The sequence below is a fragment of the Apteryx rowi genome, unplaced genomic scaffold (genome assembly GCF_003343035.1).
Source record: "Apteryx rowi isolate R43461 unplaced genomic scaffold, aptRow1 scaffold_208, whole genome shotgun sequence".
Lineage (NCBI taxonomy): Eukaryota > Metazoa > Chordata > Aves > Apterygiformes > Apterygidae > Apteryx > Apteryx rowi.
The window spans coordinates 120,032-143,737 of record NW_020448397.1 but is presented as its reverse complement, the minus strand read 5'-3'; the positions used below and the strand labels follow the sequence as shown (position 1 = coordinate 143,737).

At 41.0% G+C, this 23,706-nt stretch overlaps 1 protein-coding gene across 1 annotated transcript in view; it reads right to left on the bottom strand.

Moving 5' to 3' along the window:
* Positions 1–458: 458 nt before the first annotated feature.
* Positions 459–23,706, bottom strand: part of SHC3 (SHC adaptor protein 3) — a 59,668-nt gene continuing 36,420 nt past the window's right edge. The window contains exons 4-12 of the mRNA XM_026064070.1: positions 23,538–23,657; positions 20,396–20,449; positions 15,999–16,050; positions 11,697–11,823; positions 10,381–10,534; positions 8,186–8,282; positions 7,053–7,247; positions 4,547–4,842; positions 459–587 (exon numbers count right to left, since the gene is read on the bottom strand). Of these exons, the coding sequence (XP_025919855.1) occupies positions 459–587; positions 4,547–4,842; positions 7,053–7,247; positions 8,186–8,282; positions 10,381–10,534; positions 11,697–11,823; positions 15,999–16,050; positions 20,396–20,449; positions 23,538–23,657 (1,224 nt within the window). The remainder of the gene's footprint in view (positions 588–4,546; positions 4,843–7,052; positions 7,248–8,185; positions 8,283–10,380; positions 10,535–11,696; positions 11,824–15,998; positions 16,051–20,395; positions 20,450–23,537; positions 23,658–23,706) is intronic.

Sequence of the window (23,706 nt, the reverse complement as noted above, 5' to 3'; positions counted from 1 at the left end):
TAAATAAGATTCCCAATATTTAGTTTCTCAATAAATTGAGACTGCTGAATTCTATTTTTACCTGAACAATCACAATTGGCATGTTTCTTCTGTTAAAAACACATGGCACAGAAGATTAGTTCCATACCTTCAACAGACTGACTTGAAAAATATAAATATATACTGTATTTATATATAATGTGTATATATACACTATCAATATTCACATTAAAGAATCAGAATAATTTTATTGAAATTACTTTTTAAGAAAGCCTTCTGTTGTGACTTCATGTCCACATAAAGCATTAAGAATTTTCAAGTGTACCATGTGAAATGGGGCTTCTTAAACCTAAAGAAAACATACTGGTGAAATATATATGAATATGCTTTTTTTTTTTTTTAAACGTACATGTTTTCAGATCTGCAATTTTCACCAGTGATAGCTTGCAAGTTACAAAAGCTAAAAGAGTTATCTAGAGTCAGTGTTTCCTCTCAGCAGGCTGCTGCAGGCAGAGTTCACTCCCAGAAGAAACTATTGGCAAATTATTCTCAAGGTGATGGTTGATGAGATGACTTATGCTGTCAAAGACACGATCTTTTGTACGAACCTTTAAAAAAAAAGGATGCAAGAAAAAACATTAAAGAAAGAGCAAAATACTTTTTTCCCCTCAACTTTGCACTAAAATTCTTTAAGAATAAAACAAAAAAAGTTAATCATTTCTTTGTTTCTTTATCCCCAGTTTTAAGAGATTGATCCTTCTCCCATCAAAATCTGTGGAAGTTTGACTGTTTCTGGAGTAAACTCTTCTGTGCCTTACTCCCTCTGTTCTCTCCAAATAGACATTTTATTGCTATCTATGGGCCAGGCTACCATAAATAGGCCTGCCTGAAAACTTTCTGAACAACATTTTATTTCACTGAAAGCTGGAATTTTAGATCCACTTTTCTTCCTCCAGAAATGACCTGCTTCTTTCAAGTATTTTCACATTTTTCATTAGAAAGAAAGAGAGACCTATAGAGAGGTGGCAGACCCTAATTCTCTCCGTGCCCCAGCAACTTTGTGTTTCCCCTCACAAAGACCTTCTTCTTGAGGTGCCAAAAGACTTGCCTCACTTCTGCTTGAAAACTCCCTTCCCCCAGAAGTGATCCAGCCGTCATTTGTGTTTGGCTTGTGTTTGCCCTGTGTGGCACAGTACCCACTCCGGCTTTCGAAATTCAAACACCTCAGAGAAGGGAACAGCATTTTTCTAGCACATTTACCAGCACTCTGCACTGGCATCCTGCTAAGTGAATTATTACGTCCATGAAAAGAGAACACTGATATTGCAAGGTCAAACAGTCAAAAGTTAGGGCAGGCCAAAAAATAATTCCTATTACAAAACGATCTTTAATGGTATAACCACATCTTCACAAAACGTTTGCTTCCTGTGTTTGGAGTGAGTTAAGGCAGGAAGAACATAGGGTCTCTCATGCCAATGTCATGCCACAATAAAGTTTCACATTGGGATGGTTGTAGAAGGTTCCAGCAAAAAGCATATGAACACTTCTGTAAAATGAGGGATATCATCTATTTTCTTTGAACTTTTCTCAGAAAGAGATAACAATTTTTGTAAAACTTTCCAAAATCAATTTATGCTGTAGCAGGCACCTCACCTGAAATATTTCAGTCTCTACAATTAAATGCTGGCAAAACTTAGGACAAGCTGTCACAGGAAAAAAAAGCAACAAACAACCTTAATGCAAATGATGCCATTAGCTCGGTGGACATCAGCAATTTTGCTGAAGAAAACCATCAGGTTCTTGTGATTTCTGAAACATATCTCTGAAACATCACTGCCTGTATTTATTCAAACCCATATTTTCAAAATTAAAGGATATCTTTAAAACAGTGCCAGCCTTCATTATCAATATTCACATGAACACCTTTTCAGTCAGTTCAATTCAACTGAGAGTGTCCTCACCATAAAACAATATGCTCTGCCAGCACCAAAGTTCAAGCTCTCATTCTAAATCCAGTAAAAAACCTTCAATCTTCAGTTTTAAGCATCACTTACCTTGAACTAGAGACTCTTTTTGTGAGCTGGATCAGGACAGAAGCAACAGGAGAGTTAACTCTGCTCTGAAAACAAGGCTTTAAGTGTTGTTACACATCACTGGCTAGTTTTGTGTATGTTAATGAATGGTCACACACTCTTTGTATGCATGAGATTCATAAATAATTATGCTAAGGCCACACAGAAGAAATGCAAGCCACTGGCACGCTCTCAGGCCTGCTATATGCTTGCATTTTATTGACCATGCTCCACTCTGACAAGTCACAAAGCTGCTCAACAGCTGTGCCTGGATCCCATAAATATGTAGACAGCACAGTTAACCTAAATACAGCCATAGAAAACTGGTTCTTATCAAGTGGTGCCTCCTTAAGTGGACTCCTGCAAGAGCAGGGTCTTTGAAGCTCCCGTAAAACAGCAGAAATAACCAGTGAACTGTGCCAAGATTGTGTAAGATGCTGCGCTGCCCACTTCCTCCTGATCTTCACCCCAAGGACATGAGGAGCCTGCTAGCAGGCAGAAGTAGTCAGGTCTGTTCAAAAATGAACTGTTTCATGTTTGGGCTCCCTCCTACAGTTTTAATTGCAGTTAAAAGATCTCCTGCCCTGTTTCTACTCAGTTAATCCCCAGCAGCCTCCACTTAAACAGCAGAAGTGGTGGGAACCGAGTTCAGTGCTCTTTGTCCATGAGGCTCAATTAATGGATGTTTGTGAAGCTTTTTGAGGCCATTATGAGGCAAGTATTTTAGTTCTTTATCCAGTGTTTCAGGGGCTTTACTGGGGCAGACAAGGAATTCCTGATAGCGTTACATCCCCATTGCATCCGCTGCCCGTCCTACTGAGGGGTGGCAGGAGGCAGAGGTGCCTTGCCAGGGGCACATCCTGCTGTGACATCTGGTTTGCTCCAACAGAGGAGCAAGCTGGGAGACTGGCTTATGGCAAGAACAGTCAGGATAAGGGTTTCCCAGCCCTCTCTGTGAAGTATATGCAGATGATGAATCAAATTCCCTAGATGCTATCAGATGAGACACACTAGCTTCTTCCTCACTGTGTATGGAGACACCAGGAAGGCAATTAAAGGGGCCCAAGATCTAGCAAGCTCATCACTGGGCAAGCAGGGCATAGCCTGAGCAAAGGTGCAATTGGGAAATGGGAAGAACATTTTGCCACACCAAGCCCTTTGTACAGACAACTGTTGTTATTCTCTCTACCCTACCCTCTTGGAAAGGAGGAGGTAAGGAAGGCTTTGGGACGTGGTGGTACATTACCAGAAGGCTGACAGATGGATAGATGCAGACAAGAAGCAGGTCCCTAGGTAGGGAGGGGAGCAAATTAGTGCTGCCATGGAAAAAAAATGAGGGTCTCTATCCTTCACCTGCACCAGCAAAATGGCCTGGGGATCACAGAGCCTTGGTACTCCACGCCAGTAAGGACAGCAGCAGACATTATATATCCTTTGCATTTCAGAGCACCCAGTGGCCTGGAACAGCTATTTGAGCATTTTTTTTGAAGAGAGAATTAGGAGACCCTACTGAAGAGGTCACAAAATAAAATTTTAGTGAATGAGGTCCCTCTTTAAGAGGCTTGGCACCCAGTTTCCCAGACTGGTGTCTCAGTGAAGCCTAGACTAGGCAGTTGTTATATAAGTAAGTGCTAAAGACATCATTTGACTGCCCTCTTGTGGCAAATACAATTACAACAAGTATCATGGCCATTTCTCACTACATTTATGCTCTGCAGGATCGACATAATTCTGCCGGTCTTCTGCAAGTTTCTCAGCTGAAATGGATGCCAGAAGGCCAGCTCCTTTCCTGGAGTTTCTCAGTTGCTTTGGGGCTTGTCATTTAAGGTTGTCCTCTACAAAGAAGAGGAGTTGCCAGCTGTCTGCTACCAGGAGTCAAGAATAAAATATGTGGCAATGCTTTAGGTTGTCTCAGATGAGGCTAAGCCTCTGCAGAAGCCTGACAGGAGAGCTGCAGAAGCTGGAGTTTCTTTGCCCTCAAAATTCTGCTGCCAGGAAGCTCCCTCCTCACCTAAGGGTGCCCTTGCGCTGCAAAGAGATGGAGCAGTTTTGTCCCATTTGTCTCCCAGGCTAAGGGCAGGAAACATTCCCAGGGAAAACAAAATGGCCTGGAGGGCATGGTCTATATTCTGGCTGACAGAAACAGTATGTGGAAATTTCAAACACAAAGGTTGTCCTGTCAGCTGTCCCATCAGCAGCTTCTCAGCCAGAAGGCTGAAAAAAATGACTTAGCTACACTTTTGAGGCCAAGACTGTATTACAGTGACAATGCTTGACCTTGATAGCAAAACAGCTCCTAATGCTCCCTGCAACCTGCAGAAATCATGCAGTAGATCTGCTAAACATCAGGGAGAGAATTAGAGATGTGATGGCACCTTATGAGAGTCTGTGATTATGACCAGGTGTGAATAAACTGTAAACAAGATTAAACATATTTAGAGAAAATATGTCAAGTCAGAAACCTCCTGCAGTATTATTCAGGAGTCAGCACTTACAGTTCCTTCTGGATCCACCAAAAGAAGATGCTTGGCTTGTCCGTTATGCATGCCGGTCAACACATAGGAGCCTGGATTCGTGGTACTTTTCCTCACGAGGAAGTCTCCACATTTCTTTAACAGCTGTTCTGCTTCTTTCCTACTCATCTCTCCTTGATACCAAGGCTCTGTACTCAGCTCCTGCATTATAGTCCAGTCTGCTGCTCTGGATAAAAGAGGACTGATACATTCAGTGGAGGTGGCCTTACTCAACACAGGCTCAGATGTTTGGTTCTTGAGAGCATCTTCAAATGGTTCTGGTTATGGACACAGACACAAGTGCAAGATCATTCAGAGGTAAATTATATTGCAAGATAGTGATATTCCAGTTGTTTTTAAATGGATTCATTTTGTGTAATAGTCACTTCCTTTTATCCTTATGAAAAACTAAGGGAAGAGGTATTGCTAGGCCCACTGATTTATGGAATATATTAAGACTGAGGAATGCAATATGTTAAAAATATACAGTATGCACAGAAAGATGCTGATAAAAATCAGAGCCAACCTTGATATGAGCTTTTGAAAGGTACTGACGAAAGGTACTGACTCTAATTCAGTAATGGCAAAAATAAGATATTGTCAACAGTTGTATTTATAAGCTCTGGTACAGGGCAGAATTATCCTTTTGTCTTGCCAGTTACGTCAGACAATTTCATTTCAAATAAATTGCATAATATGGGTAGCCAAAGTTATTATGCTCCTGTCTGGTCTCTCTTCAAACAACATATTCATTTAACAATTATGCATTACTGAGTCTCCAGCCTAAGGGGATGCCTAGAAGGGATCAGTAGCCCTTGTTACTCAGCCTACTCCTCTTCCTAACAGATACAGGCTGACATCTTCACTATGATTTAGCTAACTGAAATCATCCTTGAGGAAGCATCTTTTAAACCTCAGCTAACCCCTGAACTCAATCTTACTTTCTCCGGATTGGAATGGAAAGGTGTGTCATTAAATATCCCAACAGTCTTGCAGAAAGAGGTCAGTGTATGCTTCATTGTATGCTGTACTGACCAATCAAAAGCTATTTTCCCTCTCAGACTTTCATCTGACCAACTAGTATTAAAAAGATATGTTGTTTTGCACCCATTAGACTTACCAGAGGACATCTGCAGAGCAGGACCAGGAAGCAATACACCAGCTCTAAACAGACTACTCAGATGCTAAGGGTATACAATGGTTGCGTGGGGCCACACAGGGGTTAATTTAGCTCAGAGAAATAGGGTAAACACTATGCTGTCACAGCTTGCTGGTACCTCAGCTAACTCTCTAAATCCAATGAAGCTATGTCTTTGCTACACTGCAGTCTGCACAAAGCCCAACACATGTTTAACTTGACAAACCACATTAACATCGGGCTAGTTGACGCATTTTCTAGTACCATTTTTCTCCCTTGTGATCCAATGGTTAATAAAGATTAATGCAGGCTGGAAGATAAGAAATCAGGTTTCCTTATTTTTAGGAAAAGAATGTTTATAAAATGGAGGCAAGTGTGTACATGCTTTAAGGACATGGAATGTGGGAAATCAAGGTTAACATCCCTCATTCCATAGAGCAAACTCTTCTCATTGAAGACCACTCTTCACAGACAGGTACCCTCTCTAACTTTCTTCCCTCCCTCTAGAAATCACTGTCAGGCATATCTCAGCAAATACATTCCCGGAGGACAGTTTTATGTATATTGAACTAACAGAAATGTAGATATGTTATTTTACAAATAACATATAGGCACCAACTGCTTTGTCTCACTGCCTTTTAATTATGTGAACCGAATTAAATAAATTATGTGTCAGCAATTGACTGGAGGTAGGAAGAGTGGAACAACAGGGAAAGTTTTCTGCTTTCCCCATCCTTTTTGCTAAATATGATCTGTTCATGGCTGAGAACAGTATGTAAGGATAGCACCAGCATCAAATTATGACTGATGCTTAAAACTTTTTTTAAGGTTACGGCTATGATACTAATTTCATAATAGCTGACTTCAAAGTTAAAACAGATAGCTAGATGGGACTGTAGGTCTATCCAGAGCATGGGATAAAATGTTTTTATAATTTCCCTTCCAGTTTCTTTGTTGCACCAAGTCTCTATAGCATCGATTTGCTACCTAGTAGCATGTTGGCAGGGCTGGCAGGAGCTAATTCTCCAGCCACTCACTCCTTCAGTCCCCTTCATGAGGAGGCTCCTGATCTTATTTCCTTCTGACATTGTTGCCCACGACGCTAAGGATAACACAGGCTGCAGCTCAGCTTAGCACACATCTAATGCAAACTATCTTCAAATCTTTGGCCACCCTTATTTTGAACTCAGTCAGAGATGAACAAGCACCACAAATTCCAAAATTCACCATGAATCCCCCAGGAGTACTAAAATTCCATTGGGGGAGTTTCTGAATTCTTTAAAGACAAAATAAATCTGTAAATATATTGGGTCTCTTATTAGGAAGGGAATGAAAAGGGAGGGAACTCACTCATGTCAAATAGATCCTTTCCTGGGCTGCTCTCTTTGGTATTATCTGTTGTTCCACTGAAGGTACTTTCAGCATCTGCCTGAAGTGCCAATAGAGCTTCCATATTTATATGCTGGGTGTTCACGTACGTTGGCATCTCTGCTGTTGGGGTTACTTGTGATTTCCCTTCTGGCATGCTATAAATATCCAAAGATCCTAGAAAATTCAAAAGATTTTTTTTTTCTTTTTCTATATTTGACAGAATATTGGTTTTAGAATGACCAGAAAATATCACACATCATCACCACAGTTTTAAAATTCCCTGGAATGGGAGATGAAAAGACAATAACTGCTGGGCCTAGTCAAAAAAAATGTTGATGAATGAAGACAGAACTGTGTGTCTCAGTCAGGTTTTTTTTTTCATGAGGAAAGTGAGTTTTTGAAAATAAAGACTGTGAGTTTCAAAGCTGACATTGTGTTGGAGAGTCATGAGAGAAAGAGAATAAAATCCCCAGATTCATGCAGATTAGCTACAGAGAACAAATTCTGGCACTTGAAAAGAAAGTGTTCCTGGAAACATAGCAAAGCCATCAAGTAAATGTGGAAAGGGTGAAATTTCATATAGATGTTTTGACTGATGTGGTTTGCTTACAATTCATAGACAACAAAGAGAAAAATTATGCATGGTTTGTTACTTACAAATCATTTGTAGAACGCAGTGCAAATACACACACACTGTTCTACATTTTCAGAAGGGTTGCTGATTTTAAGCACTTCCTTTGGAAATTCCACCTTAAATATCTATAGTGAGTGAGGTTTTCAGAATGGACCAAATGGTCTGCCTTTAAATACCATGGGCTTTTAAGACATGGCAAGCCAGAAAGGGTTCAGAGCAAGCTGCAGGTTGGGGGCTACACAAATTATGAACTATTCTGCAAAATGTAAGTTTTTATGAAAGTGTTCATAAAAAAAGTTGTCCAAAGGTACTTAGCAAATACTTTTCACTGAAATCAACACTAAAATTCATGACAAAGGAAATGTATCAGTAACAAAGTACAGATTATTGCCTTAAGACTTTGAGGCATCAGGCTTTCACGCACTTTGCCCATCTGAGCCCACCTGCGTTATTAGCACCTACAAGTAGTGAAACTCACCTTGTTTAACAGGCCCATGATGCCAGTCTTCACTAAATTTGTCTCCTAGGTGCCGATTCTGATAATAGGCTTGCTCTCTTCCCACTTCTGCTGCAGACTAGAATGGACACACACACAAAGAAATCTTCAGCTACCTTTAAAACACTGGGATATATTATGAGTGGCTTTGATGATTTCCTTGCTTCTATGTACACCTACTCTTCATTTCTGATTCATCGTGGTGTCAGAATATATATTTCATGAATGCATTTGTGTAGGAGTAAGGTAATACTGGTTACCTTTGTGTAAACTTCCCTCCTTCCTGCTTTTACTAACCCCTACAATCCCAAATGACACATCATCTCCTTCAGTACAGTTGCCTTCACATAGTGAGACCTGACAAACCACGCCTGGGACAAATGCTCCACAGAAACCAGATGTGGGATCAGAAGATGCCCCAAGCACCCTCCAGAGCACCAGCTGGAAACTTCCACTGGTACTAGGGGACTCAGCCAGGTGTTGAAGGGAGGATGCTTTCTCCAGACAAGGCCCCTCTGGCATTTAAGTGGAGTTGTGCTGGATCTGAAAACTTGTCTTCAGTGGCTATGTCAATACTGCAGTCAAATGTCTGACAGCAATGCCAGCAGAAATATCCAAGATGACTTTAAACCAGATGTTCAACTGGCACTACATCAATCCTCAGCACCACAGAATTCCATGAAGGATGCAAAGCCTATATAGGAGCCTGGCTAAATACTGACTGCTACTGAGTTATTAACATAATTAACTGTTAATAATGACTGCAATAGATTGTTTAAACAGTTCTGCATCAAATCTTTCCCAGGTCACATGCACTCCTTACCATACCGGCCTGCTGGGAGAGCAAAAAGACTAGGGTCTAGGCTCCAAATACCACCACATGCCCCTGCACAGGGAAGTGCTACTCATCCAGCTCACACTCCTTGGGTTGGTGTGAGGGCAGAGACGTACCAAGGGCTGAGAAGGGTCCTGCTGACTTCCGCTAGGCTCTGCAAGGGCCACCAGCTAAGCCTGCTCAGCCACACCAAAAGCACATACTGCAGGATTCATTACATTGAATTGCAGTTATCCTTCTTGTTACTTGTAACAGTTATAATGAAGGAGTGAGGCAGGAAAGAAAGAGGTGACGATTTCAGCTAACCAACAGAACTGGGGCTGTTTTGATTCTAGATTTGTTGCTATTGCCATTGCCTGCATCTTAAGCCAAGGTTCAAAGTCCTTTCATACCAGAGATTGGAGGTGAAATGAAACATTTGGTATGACAGTGAGGGTGAGCCAGGAGAAAAGCTCTGGGGCTCACATAGCCTGCTAACCAATAAGAAGAGCCCAAAGTTGTGATAATTCAGTAAAAAGGCTAAATTCTGAGTTCTGTTGCAATGGGCAAGGCCTGCAGAACCAAACTGAAGTGCTGATCTGCAAGCAGCTGGCTGAGACTGGTTAAGGCCAATGCCTTCAACAGCACTCTTAGGGCTGGTCCAAAAGGAGGCAAAGTCCACTATCCTTGTGCTCACAATTCTGTGAGGGTCAAGGGATAGGAGACCTTCAAAGTCCCATAGCTAATGACAGGAGTCAATAGATGTTAACTAACAAGTCCTTCCATCTAGCAACCCYGTACAGGGGCATGGGAACCTTTGATTCCCCCAGCTCCTGATCCCCTACCCTGCCATGGCTGATTCCACTTACACGGAATAAAAGATCATCTTTCATTTTTTTTCACTCATGCTCATAAGTAAAAATGTAGTAATCATAAGAATATGAAAGAGTGGTCCTGGCTTGTCAGATCCAAACTCCATCTAGTTCAAAATCCTGTTTCTTAGAGTGGCCAAAAATAAATGAAAGAGCAGGGCAAAGATATATGATGGATCTCCAATATATTCTCCCAGACATCATTTGAAACTCACTGAGCAAACTACTACAAAGGTAGTAACCCTCAGTGGACCTCTCTTCCTTGAACCTGTGTAACCTTTTAGTACCATGAAGAACTCACCTCCTTTTGCTTGTCCTGAACCTGTCTAATTTGTTGCCCCTAGATCATTGATGCTCCCTCATTCAAAAGGAAACTGGCCACACATGAAGAGTTGTGAGCTATAAATGTTCCCAATGTATTCATCTTAAAATACACATCACTCTTCAATTTTGGATTAGCAGCAGGAGGGCAGAGGTGCAATTGCACTGACCTGAGCAGTATCTGCAGCAGCGGGAAGCCTCGTTTTGAGCCTGGCATCAATGAAGCCGCCAGGAGGAGGCATTTTATTTGGGATGTTGTTGTAATAGGGATGTTCTGCTGCCTCTCCCTCTTCCTCCATCCACGGCTCATCAAAACTCTGCATCCTGTAAGAAAGTGGCTGCTTTATTTTGCCCATCACTTGCAAAGTGCTCACAAGCACTTGCAGCACGTTAGGACTGTCTGTCAGGGGGTCAATACTGCATATTATTCTGACAATTTAGCTACACCTATAAGTCAGAAAGGAATGATGGATCAGACAGCAGACCCTCTCTTTTTAGATAAACTTGACAAACTTGATCTAAACTCACTTTGCAACAGACAAATTTCTTTATGCTGACTAAAGGATGTTTTCATTCAGCCTTAATAATAAGTGCTATTAAAAACTGAATTAACAAACTATTGTATTTAACCTTACTGCAGCATTTGTAATATTGTTACTTGATTGACTGACTAAATTCTAAAACATTGTCTTTAATTATGGCTGCTCTAACATAGATGTAAATGTGGAAGAACTCCATGAAGTTGAGAGATCAGATTTGCAGTCTCACTCTACATTTAACAGTCATTTACACCAGTCTAAAGCGAGTATAGAATGCTTGCAGATGAAAATAAGTAGCATTTTATATTTGCCATGCACTCATTTTACTTTCATGTAAGAGATCACACAGGGTACCAGCTCCTTGGATTTACACTAATGTTAGTGAGCATACACCAATGCATTTCAAAACCACAGTTCACTAAAGAAAAGAAAATGTTATACCCCAGCCTTTTAAATGTACATAAACAGACAGCTTTTGTATCCCCCAGAGAGGAATGCAGTCAAAGCCTGTCTACAATACATTATATTCCTAAAAACTTCATCCTAGCTAATATCAGAAATAGTGAAACATCGCTAGGCATCTTGAAAGCCCAGTAACTCTACTTTACTGAATCTAAATTGACAGAGCTGCTATGACAGTAACAACAAGGAGGAAGCACCACACAAAACATCCAGTCTTGCCATCCAACACTGTCTACTAACTACAATGGAAAACACATGAACATGTCAATAAGTTCACTGTAAAATGCGTGTTTAAACATCCTTCTAAAGTGATTGTGCTCCTTTCATACTCATTAGGCAAACCCAGCTTTGCCAGTTCAGCAGAAAGCTCTTAAATTTAAGCATTTACGTCCTGTCCTTCTCCAGCAATTTGTCCACAGCACATTTTACTAAGCAAATACAAACCTAAAGCAGATTTTTTAGCAGTCTTCTGCAGTCATACTCACCTGTCATGGAAAGCAGGCATCTTAGAGGGACATCGTAAATATTGCTTAAATCGAAGCTCAAAGGCTTGCCCTATGGTGCTGATGACATCCTGTGCCAGGCCATCACAACATTCCAGGATATGGCAAGCTAAATGGAAAAGATTGGCGCATGCAAATCATTATTTATGTTACGGCTGGGTGCACTAACCTATGACAAAAGACCGACAGGTCAGGCATAGCTGCACTATTCATGGTGTGCACATTTCAATAAAACCCAAATCAACTACAGCGAATTTCAGACAACAGGGCCTTTAAAAGTTAAATAGAATTGCTATGGTCTATACCTGCAGTAGGTGAGACCAGAAATCAGTTCCACAATTTTAACAGGTACATGAAGACAGGAAACCTCATAAAATTTCACTTATTGTTACCTCAATGCCATAGGTTATATGAGAACTTGGAGCTTTAAATTGAGATTATAAAGATATTAGTTGATAGTAACAAAAAAATTCAACTACTCCAAGCTTTCTTTGCTTTCCTTAATTTTACCCCCACTTTAGTTTTAAAAGCTAATCATCCCAAGTTTGCAAGGCCTTCACTTCCTTTGAGTTTCTAAAATTTCCCAAAATAGAGGCTCAGGGAGGTTGCATAACTTGGATACTTCCCAGATCCTGAGCCCTGATATGATCCCAGTAATAGAGAGGACTGGTGCCTTTTCCTGCTCGCCATGGAGTCCCTGCTAGCAAACTGTGGGAGCGCTGGCTAGTGCAGAACCAGGCAATTGGCTTATTTCAGCACTTTTGTGTGCCGTCTCTCTGAACCTGCCGTGACAGGGGCAGTAAGGACAACTGGCAACACAAGCTCTGTCCTGTGGGAGACTGAGAAACCTCTATCCACTGTCTGAGCAGTCAAAGCAGTCCCAGTTTTAAAAGGAGAGTGGCTCAGAGGTATCATCCTATGTGACAGCATACACAGGCAAACTCATGAAAGTTTCACCTACAAGTGTAAGAATGTAGACGGTTGTTAAGAGCTGGAAGCTAAAGGGCTGAATTAATGCCTCAATGATATTAAGAAAAGTCCAAGCAAGTTCATACTCTATATTCACTGCTGGACAAGTACATGGTCTGCTGGCTAGAGCCGGGATTGCCAATGAGGATCTGGTTGTTTTCTAAGCCCTCCCATAGTACCATGGGACCTTATTCAAAGTTATTAACTTCTGTCTCCCCTGACCACTTTACTAGGTTTGAACATAAGTTCTTCATTTAGCATTCAGCTCTGCATTTTAGTACGTGTGCAGTGCCCAGCTCACTGGAATCAAGAGCTTTGGATGCCAATGTCCTACAAATAAGGGTTGCATGCAAATAATTTGTGCACAGCTCTGTAATTTTGTCAGTTAAAGCTATATAGGAGGTGAAGGAGGTTTAGCAATGGCCCCCCAGAGGCTGGTCTGCTGGATGGACTTCTGAAGAGGCCAGAATAAAGGGCCAAGAAACCTGCAGCTATGCAGGTACAGAGCTACAAAGGCACCAAGCTCTCGCTCCCTCATTAGCACCAGAGGTAGCATGAGATGGCACCAGTCACAGTGCTGCTCTGCTAAACAGATCCAGAGATGCTCTCACCTTACAGCATCTGCTGTGCCTACCAGCAGACTGAGGCAGTGTCTGATTTGGGAGAAATGTCCCTGACTGCAGGTTGAAAGTGGATTTAAAGGCTCACATTGCTGGCTAGCAGCAGGCTATTTGCTGTTTGCCCTCCCTGCACCACCATTGGCAGTGCTGGACAATCCATCCCCAGATAAGGTGCAGACATATCTTCATGAATGTGGACTGAAAGAAGTTAGGTCAGAACTGTGATTTTTTCCACCCTGTAACAGCAGTGGGTATTTAAAGAGGCTACATCGCTCACTGCTAAACCTACCTGGAGCTGAAATGAAGCATGAGTCATTTTTTTAAAGTAGTTTCAGTAGGTGACATAATGAATAACCTGTTTCCTTGGATACATGAATGGACTTTCAGCAGGTAAGAGATGTGCTTTCTGTAAAAGGATAAGAAGGTTTGGCTCACACAAAGATGCTTTCTTGTGTATGTTACAGCAGAAGACAGACAGCCTTTAGCTTGCTAGATGCAGAATATAAAACTCTAAGAAGAGAACTTTCCCATCTTTGGAAAGAAATGCATTTAATATGCATGTGCAAGCTCCCTTACAGCATGGGTCATGGCGTCAATAATAGCAGCAGTAGCATTTTCACTAGATGTGGAAGCAAATTTGAACTCACTTCTAACATGTTTTGCAGGTAACACAAAGACTGACCGAATGGCAAGTGATGGTTGAAAAGGCGATCAGGATCCCTTGGTAAGCTAAACTCCTTAAAAAGCAAAATGCATTTTAATACCAGCCACATGCAGAGTCACAGATCTGCAGACTACTGGTGTATACACACATGGGGGAAATCCACCGTGCAACGCTCTAACCCTGAAGGATTAAGGATTGGAGCGTAAGAGAATTTCACATGAGAAAAAAGGGCTACGCTGGCAGCAGAAAGAGCTAATGAGAAAATCACTAATGAAGAGGACAAAAACAAATAAGAATAGGAAGGTGCAATCTCTATTACAGATTGGTGAGACTAATACTAGATTACTGCAAACATAACTAGCATTGATCTGCATCTTGAAAACAATGCAGAAAAATTTAAGATGGAGGAACAAAAATGATTTGAAGGATGGAGGACATGTACTGCAGTTGGAGACCTACAGAATTCACTCTGTTAAACCTTTTGTAAAGAAAACTGAGGAGCAACTTGATCACAGCATATAAATACATCTATGGGAAAATAGTATCAGGTGCTTAAACTTTGACTCCTCAATCTAGGATAGACCAGGATAACAAGAAACAGTGGCGGGAAGCTAAGGCTAAACAAATTCAAGTTAGCTATAAGGAATGTAGTCCACAAAACAGTTTTTAGATAAAATTCATTCACACAGGAACAGAAGACAGAACACAGGGGTCCTCCAGACCCTACAGTGCCCATGTCTCATCTGCGATGCTGGCCCTCTAGGTTGCTGCTGAGATCTCTTGGTGTGACTAAATTAATCTCCAGTTTTGGAGAATGGTACAGCTGAAGAAAAGGGGTTGAGAGCAGCTCCACACAGAACAGCCTACAGTCTGGTGCCTGAGCCTTTTTAACAAAAGATTCATCAGGCTGAAACACACAGGCATGGCCTGGAACTGAACCATCTCCCCATCCTCATCCCCTCATAAGTTTTCTAATCATTTGACTTATATTCAGCATATTAGTATGTTCAGTGCAGGTATTATCTACAAGCTAACACTGCCAAGACTGGACATTTCTGCACACGGACACAGCAGGTTGTTGAGGTATCTAATTAAATAATTAAATAGTTAAATAATTAAAGGTCACAAAATGTGGAAGCTATTGAGTTAGTCATGCCCGTGGTTAGGTCACAGATAATGGTTCACAGGGCTGAGATTTTGGAGTTAATGTGTCTAAATTCTGCAGAAATCTGATTGAAAGTGCTTGAGTCTTTTTTTGGAGCTAGTCTTTTTTCTACAAATCCATGAAAAATAAACCGATTCTCAGGTACATTATACAATACTCTGCACCTTGCATCAAGACCTAGTGATGTTTTCTGCATTTCAAGCAGCGAATGTTTTCTGTATCTATTATTTCAGACTGTAATTTACACTTTTTATAATTTACCTTTATTTCTGAGAACACGAGCAGGATCTCAGTCTTTGAAAACAATCAACAAGAGCTGCCTTATTTGTGACTGATGTCTATGAAAATAATAGAACTAGGCATCTCTTTGAAAAAAAATTCACTGAGAAAGAGGACAGCCTCCAGCAAGTTGGCTAGAAAGCTCACTATTTGATAAGGAATCTGATGCTGTCAGGAAGAATTAGGCATATACTGAGAAGATCTAACAGATCCAGCCTCTTAATCAGAGGACTTAATCAGAGGACTGCTTAGTTCTTGCATCTTGATTGAGTTTAGGTAAGAGTTAGCTGTTGCCTAGAAGCTCACGCTGCCAAGACTAGCAAGCTCTTGATTTAAGACATGAAGAGAATCTAAATGATATTTGGAAATGAACCATAGCTAAGATATGTTCTAATTTTCAGAACCAGCTTGGGTATGGTTGTTTGTTATTGCCACACAATCATTTCACGACTCTACCAAAGGCAATCTTTTTATTGGGCTGTATTTGTTTTTTTCTGGAAAAAAAAAATGGAGTAAATTATACTATGAATAATTCATGTTTCTCAAAGGAAAAAAAAAAAGATGCCAAATAGACATTTCTAACTTACCTCGCCGATTAACAGGGTCCTTAGCTACATATGCAACATAGTCAGTTGTATCCTGTCAAAAAATTAAGATAGCTATAATGAATGCAAAAAAAAGTTTGCACTGCTCATAGAAAAGATCATAGTCCGCAGTGTACATATTCTTGTGGGTAGGATCTCAATATGACATGTCTAGCACCACAGTTATCTACTGCTTGGAAATCTGCAGCTTTTCATTTAGTGCAAAAAAGTTTATGTGTTTTGGTACTGATCCCATCACTTCACTTTCCCCAGAGTGTGAATCTATTCCAGTATAACTTATAAATCTTTTCCACAGCCTTTGAAAATCAATTAAAGAAATTTAGTAGGATTTGGAACAGGCCTCATTCAGAAAGGAGTAGAAATTTCAAGTCCTTATCTTCAAAGTATCTGAAGTTTTTGGTTCAGAATATGAAGTAATCAACTGATTCTCTGGCAGAAAGAGTGGGGTTAACAGCCCTGCTCCTCAGAAATGACGAAGAGTCAGGTTTATTCATGTGTGACAAGCAGGTGTGTTTACTTTACTGGCTACAGTGCCGTGTGGCATGGAGGTCCTCAGCCATGGCTTGACTGTGAGACGCAGCCTCCGCAACACACTCTCCCTAGCCCATGGGCTGCTCCCAGCAGTCCCCATTCCCACACGCCAGGTGGGTTTTCTGGCAAGAGCAGGCTCACATCTTCTCTGGTGATTTCTTGCTTGCTCACACGCCTGCTCCTGTGCACAAGCAGAGCAGACTTTTATCATCCTGCAGATGAAATGGCAAGGCCAGCGCTCTGGGGAAATGTCAAGTTTACTGGCACATCAGGAAAATGCCAGGTAGACTCAATTCAGCTAGGAAGTTGGTTAGATCCATGATTTCCTGACATGCCTGGCTTGTCGTGTCTATATAAAGCTAGCTGAGCCAAACGCAGGGTACACTGCATTTGGCAGTGTAAATCTACTCCAAGCTTTCCAGGGGGACTGGTCTAAGACCATTGAACATATTATCTCAAGATCTGATGTCACAACACATACCAATTTTGAATTAAATGACAGATTTCTTTAACAGCCTTCTCCAATGCAAGCACACACATACCCCTACCAAAACAAATCACTGCGCTGCACACACAGTTCCCTTCCTAAGGAGAGGGTAATGGAAAGGATGAAGCACATTCATGGCTCTGATGAGAGATGTGTAGCCATATGACTTAATGCACTATTGGAAGGCACCCAGACACAGAAATAATGAGGCTGGTCTGTAAAAAAAAAAAAAAAAAAAAGGAAAGAAAAAAGAGAGAGAACAGAGAAGAGTAGCCCTAGCTCTTTGTCTAGTAATTTCTTATTCATCCAGTGACATAGTGTCTGGGCAATGACTTCAGCAGAAATAATGATGCATATCAACAAGTAATGGGGAGAGAAAAAGTGGCTATGTCTATAACAGCAAATAAAACAGAGCCAAGGTGCAGACCTGAGAGTTGTCCCACACTCGTCCATACCGTTTAACTGTCAGTACCCTCCCCTGCCTGGCTGTGCCAGTTCCCCAAGCAATGTCCTGAAACTGTCCAAGGGAATAGCACATGCCAAGAAGCTACTGTATGGACGTATGGATGCAAATTGTCCTGCACCATTTGGTCTCAAAGCATAAAGACAATCCATAGATCATTTTATTTGCTGGTATAGACATATCTAGTGAATACATTTAAGCTGGAGATTTATTTCATAGCCAGCCATTCGGAGTGTGGGTGCGAGACACTGGAACCACCTACTACATGAACTAGGTCTTTCTTTCATCTAAAGCTCTCTCAGATTCAAGCTCACTATGACAAACCACTTAAGGAGATGAGGACGGCACGTTGCATGCTGGCTAAATTATGAGACTCCCATCAAAAGGCTACAGAGGACTGAGCTGATGCAGGAACTGGTCTCTGAGACTGAAATTCTTACACAAAGTACTGAGGCCTCAGCTGAAGACAAGTGTGAATGTGCTGTATATTAACCCTAAAAATTGTATTGTGGTGAAAACATTTGGAGGCATCAGCTGGACCAAAACAGGGCTTGCAACTGAAAAAATACTCTCCTCAAGGACCTCTGAGAGACCTTGCTTGTGAGATGTCTCTGAAATTTCAAAAGGCATCTCCAAAACCAGGTGTCTTGCTTAGCAGCCTGGAAACAGCCACCTGAAATGATCATGGATGAAAAATGTTTGCTGTATCATAAGGGAGGCTGGAGAGAACTAGAGCAGATCCAAACACTGTCTTGGAAGTGAACTAAAAATGATTTTGAAATGGTGCATAAAAGGATTTGGTGGAGCCATTTTAAGCTCGCATGTACTGACAAAGCCTGAAACTATCTGACTCATTGCAAAGGGAAATATTGCAAAAATATATGTGGTACTCAAGCTGTTCTCCAAGACTGTGGAACGCTTCTCCAGTGGATATATTTTGAATGATGAAGGTAATTAATGCTTAGGGAGTGGGAGGAAAGTTGCAAAGCTAATTGCTGGCATCAGTGTGTGGCAGATACCCAGAGCAGAAAATTGGATGGGGCAAGAAGTGGGGGGAGTCTAGCTTCCAAATAAACCAGACTTCAAAATGCAATGTAAGGGAAGTATCCCCTGAAGAAGCTTGGGAACTGATCTGGGCTTCTCATGTCTACAGCCTTTCTTTTTCCATTTTAAATCTCAAATAAGGGAATGAGCTTATGGATTGGGGCCCAACTGTGTTTGGGGGATAAGGTTTTTGTGATAGCAGTCCTCCATCAAGTGGAAATGATTAAGGGTTGATGAAAGTTATGTCTAGATAGTCCCCAGATGGCTTAATAAAGCTGTGACTTAAATCACATCCCTTGCATCTTGTCTTCTTTTCTGTGCGCTCGGGACAAAGGAACCACCTGCTTTATGAACAAGCTTTTTTGATTTAAAGTTGTGCCAGATACTAGCCCACTGAGACAAGCCTATAGAGCGTCATTAGATCCTCACACCTACCCTCTCCACCCCCAGGATGAGATCACCATGCGGTGGTCTTATTGGGAACGCTGCTTTATAATTTCACTGTCTCTTTTACAGGCTCCCTTCCACAGTGCAATTTGATTTCTCTGGTAGCTCACTGACTCAGTAGCATGATTTTTATCTCTCTAAAACATTCAGAAGAGCTTGTTTACTCCAAACCCAGTCGCTACTGCTGCTGCTCCTCTCCTCTTCCCCGGTAAATCACTGTATCAGTGGGCAGCGTGCAATGGTGTTTCCAGGACTCAGCATTTGGGATGGCAGATGGGGAGCGAAGAATCTTCTCACGGAGGCAGGGAACTGTGCTAATCATTCCTCTGCCCACTTCAGGAATTGTTCATTTACAGCATCCATGGCAATCTGTTGTATTTCAAAGCTGCTGTTGATCCATTTCTTGTTCCCCAAATTATTATGATATGATGTCTTTTTTCCTTCTGGGCCTTCACTGAGTTCAGCAGAGTTATACCAAGACTGAACTTTGCCCTTATGTTTACTGAGAGTAGCGAAATGAAGAGAGAAATTGCCAGGGGTCTTCAACTTAATGGAGTTAAGCTGAGAGAAATAACTCGCAGGGCAGGCTAGAAATTGCTTTACCTGTATTATATGACTGATTAATGACAGAAAATTAAATGGCTCATGAAAATGCAGATTCATTCAATTAAGCTAGATTTAAAAGCTTTCAAAGCTCTAGGGTACGAGGTGAGCATCATCCCTGTTTTAAAATTCTCCCGCTTCTTCCTGGGTGAGAAATACTTTTGGAGCCCATTTAATATGACTTTGGAGGGACTTCTCATAAAAATAGGGAAAAACGCAAACAAGCCGAGGTCTGCCCTTTGATCTGCAGGAACCAAACATATAGGTGTATCTGAAAGCTTGGCAAAATTAGAAAGAAAGGTCTGGGCTTCTTCTGAAAGCCTGTCTTCACACTGCATGTGTGTAATGAATACACCTGAAGGCAGTATTTAGTACAGCCTTCTCAATGTACAGTTAGAGACGAGAAGAAAAAAACTACATACATTGCTAGAAAAATAACTGTAGTGTAAGTCTATTACTGCAAAGAGGACAAAATGAAAACAGCTAAAATGAAAATTCACACAATACCCATCTGACTGTACTACATTGCTCTGAAAAACAGAGCCATGCTTATCAGTTATTATACGAATGCTCGCAGCCCTTTGATACTTTTCATTTCAATCATTCAAGGAGGAGTATTTATGACTGCTTGTCAGTGGTTTCCTCAAAAAGAGTTTGATGGCAACAGTCAAGGAGAATTAATGAAACAAGAAACAGGGGCTATTGTGGTTATATTTTCCTTTCAGTAAGCTACACAATAAATTTTGGCACATAGTCCTCATAAAGCCATATCTCTGTGGGGGAAAGCTTTAAAGAAATGCTTACCGGATCACCTCCAGATGCAAAGGAAATAGACTGCATATGGTGATTTGCTATGATCTGTGAGGATCAGAAAAAAAAGTACAAGTTAGTAGGTTTTCTCATACAGTTTACCCTTTTGATTTCTTTTTTTGGCTTGTGTGGGGGTGAAAATCCAAAACCAAGATCAAAATAACTTCTGCATTTCACCTACAAGGAGTGTAAAGAGTAGCATGATAATATAAACAAACGTAAGAATGAATGTTTTTAATCTGGTGTTCTTTGAAACCTAGCAGGACACAGTGAAATTGTTAAATGTGCTCAGAACTCTAGTAAATCATATAGCTCTGTCATACAGTATCTTTGAAGAAATTTTAATCTGCTAAGGCTCACTTTCTTTATTACAGTTAGTGACGAATGGAGCAAAGGGTCCTATTCATCAAAATACTTTTCTGCTGATGCCACCCTGGTGAAATCAATGAAATCATGCCAACCTGCACACCCGCTAAGGAGCCTAACATTGCTTCCAATACCTGCTGTGTCATTTTATGTTCGACATATTAAACATAAACATGTTTGCAATATGCAAACAGAATTTTGAATCTAGCTGCAAATCTAGGATTACGGTCACAATCTCTGGCACACTCTAGGGCATTCGAAATGACAAAATTCAATTTGCTTATGTAGAGTTTGGACTAATACGCTATTTCTCTGGGAAGAGACAAATTGTCAAGAACCTCTAATACAAGGAAAACAGCTCTGCTGTTATTGCTATTTTGAGACTTAACTTACAAAAGCTTTTAATAATAAAATCATGTAACAAGCGAGAACGAAAAGGTCATTTTAAAGAAATTTTGCTGGATCATTTGAGTCATAGGAATGATACCACATAATTCACTTGTTATAGAAGAGGGCCCTTATTTAGAAATCTAGAGTATGTGACAATAGTCATTTGGATCTTAATTGCTCCCTTTGGAGAAGGTAACATGTACTATAGAAGACTTGGTCTGGGGGAAAAAAAAGCTATAAAAAATATTCTCTGAGCTCTTTTCCCATCCTGCATCTTAAAGACCTGAAATAGCAACTACCTTCCCTGAAGAGAAAAAAGCCTGACATGAGTTTCTCTGGATTTTGCCATTTCATGCAGTCAGAAAGAATAGACAAAGAGAAAAATGCTTTCATATAAAGTTCCTTTTTAATACTGCTGCTTATTTCATGGCAGACTCAGAAGACACAGTTAATTTTTAAATGCTCAGTGGAGGACCATTGTTCCCTTACTCCTCAATGGGGATTTTCTTCTCATTTTTTCTCATAAAGAGGAAGTGATCTTAACATCAAAGATGAACTAATATGGAATTGTTGCACATTTAATGTCATTTCTATCTAAAGTTGTGCAAATAACCTGATCTTTCCCTTCAGCAGCGTAAAAAATAGAAATTATTTCAGATTGCCTCAAAAATTATTTTTCCAAATTTTAAGGAAACTGAAAAGTGTTTTAAACTATCAGTTCAAGCCAGACTTTTTTTTTTAATTCAGTCCCAGAGCTAAAAATTTTAATTTAGTTTGCGGCAGGGGTATGCACACAAAAAATCTCCATTCATCCATCTCTACTTAAAATGGTCATGAAGCTTCTGTACAGGGATGCAAGCAACTGCTCGCCCAGTGCCCCAAGGGCTGACAACACTGTCTTTTCCCTCCTTCCAAGTCCTCTGGGAACAAGAGGCTATTACAGAAGTCCAGGCTGGCTTTCTTGGATGGGGCCTTGAAGGACAAAGCTGCTGGGCCAAACTTATTTTCGGTATTCTTAGAGGTATCGGAGAGCTCACGTTGTAACAGCTCACAGGGTAACTGAATGCTTGGTGGAAACAAGAAACAAGGGAGATCACAGCCAGATTGGGGCTCTTTGAGAAACCAGATGTCTCCCAGTCCTCCAGCATCCAGACCCAGTCTATCTCCAAAAGAATGATGTGTGTGAGAGAGAGAAGCAGTTCTGTCAACTCTCTCTTATATTTCAGCTCACTGGAAATTACTTCATCTCTCGTCGAGAAAAGCCAAAGCATTTGGGGGAGGATCCTTCCCCAGGATAAATCAGTTTAGCTCCATTTCTACCCTGACGCCAGCTGAAGACAAGGCCACTTTCAGGGTTTGGCACTTCTTTAATAGATCTTATTACCATCAAGCCCCTGTGCTGCGACTGTCCCTGCAGAAAGCCCTGCTGTGCTTATTCCCTAACACCGCTCCAAACTGCTACAGCCAGCCATGCTGCTGCTCTCGCAGCCTCTGTGCTTTCACAGTAGAAGATTACAACATTTTCTAAATGAGGATAAGAGCAAAGAAAAGATAAATCGGTAGAAACATAATAATAAACAGCAAGCTTTTAAATATATGTTGTGCGTAGCCTCTCTTATCCTTTTATCCCGAGGCTTCTGAGGACAGCAGGGAGGCTTTTCTTTTTTTCTTTCCTCACTAGCTGTATCTGGGCAGAAAGTTGCGTGCTTCAACGCAGTATGTAGCTCACAGCAAATAGCACAGCAGTGACTACGCAAGTCTGCCTGCTCTCTCCTTATATATACACTGAGCAAGGATTATTTTTTCTCCTCTCATACATCATTCACAATCCACTGCAGTGATTCCCCAAAGTCTGTACGTACCTTCAGCACAAAGAAGAAGAAGAAATGGGCTGGTTGAGAAAGGCTGCCTTGTCTGTCTAAAAGACAGGGCATTTCACTGCACTGAAAAATCCCTGCGGCTGTATTTTGAGCAGCGCCTTAGGAACAGATTGTCCTTTAAGACTCTAAATGGGAAGAATGAACACCAAACTGGGGACGCACATTCATTTCTTTAGTCACCTACTCCATCCTTAACCCTATGAAAGTTTGTAACTGCACCCAAACAAGAACTCTTGTCACCACAAAATGCCTTTTTATGTTGTAGGTCTGTTTACAGAAGAACAGAGCTGCTTGAAACATTGGCAAAAGAAAATAATGCATCTAAGCTGTGCTGAATACTTAAACAAATACTGAATCCTACTATGTTTTATATTCTGTTTTCATTCACTTTATAAATGTTATTGAGGAATAGTACTTTGAGCAACTGACTGTTTTGGCAGACAGAAAATAACAGGCTGTTCATCAAAAGCTTCACCAATTATTATGGCAGTTAAACTCACCTGTTTTGTATCAGGCGTCATTAGATTTAAACTGGTGGTGGAGATATTCAGCATTATGCTCATTCCTGCGAACTGAAGATTGCTCTTTCCCAAGATGCTAGAAAGAACTTTATTTGGTGGCTGTGAGGGGGGGAAAAAAAGCACATTTTTGTTCTCTGCTCATTTGGTC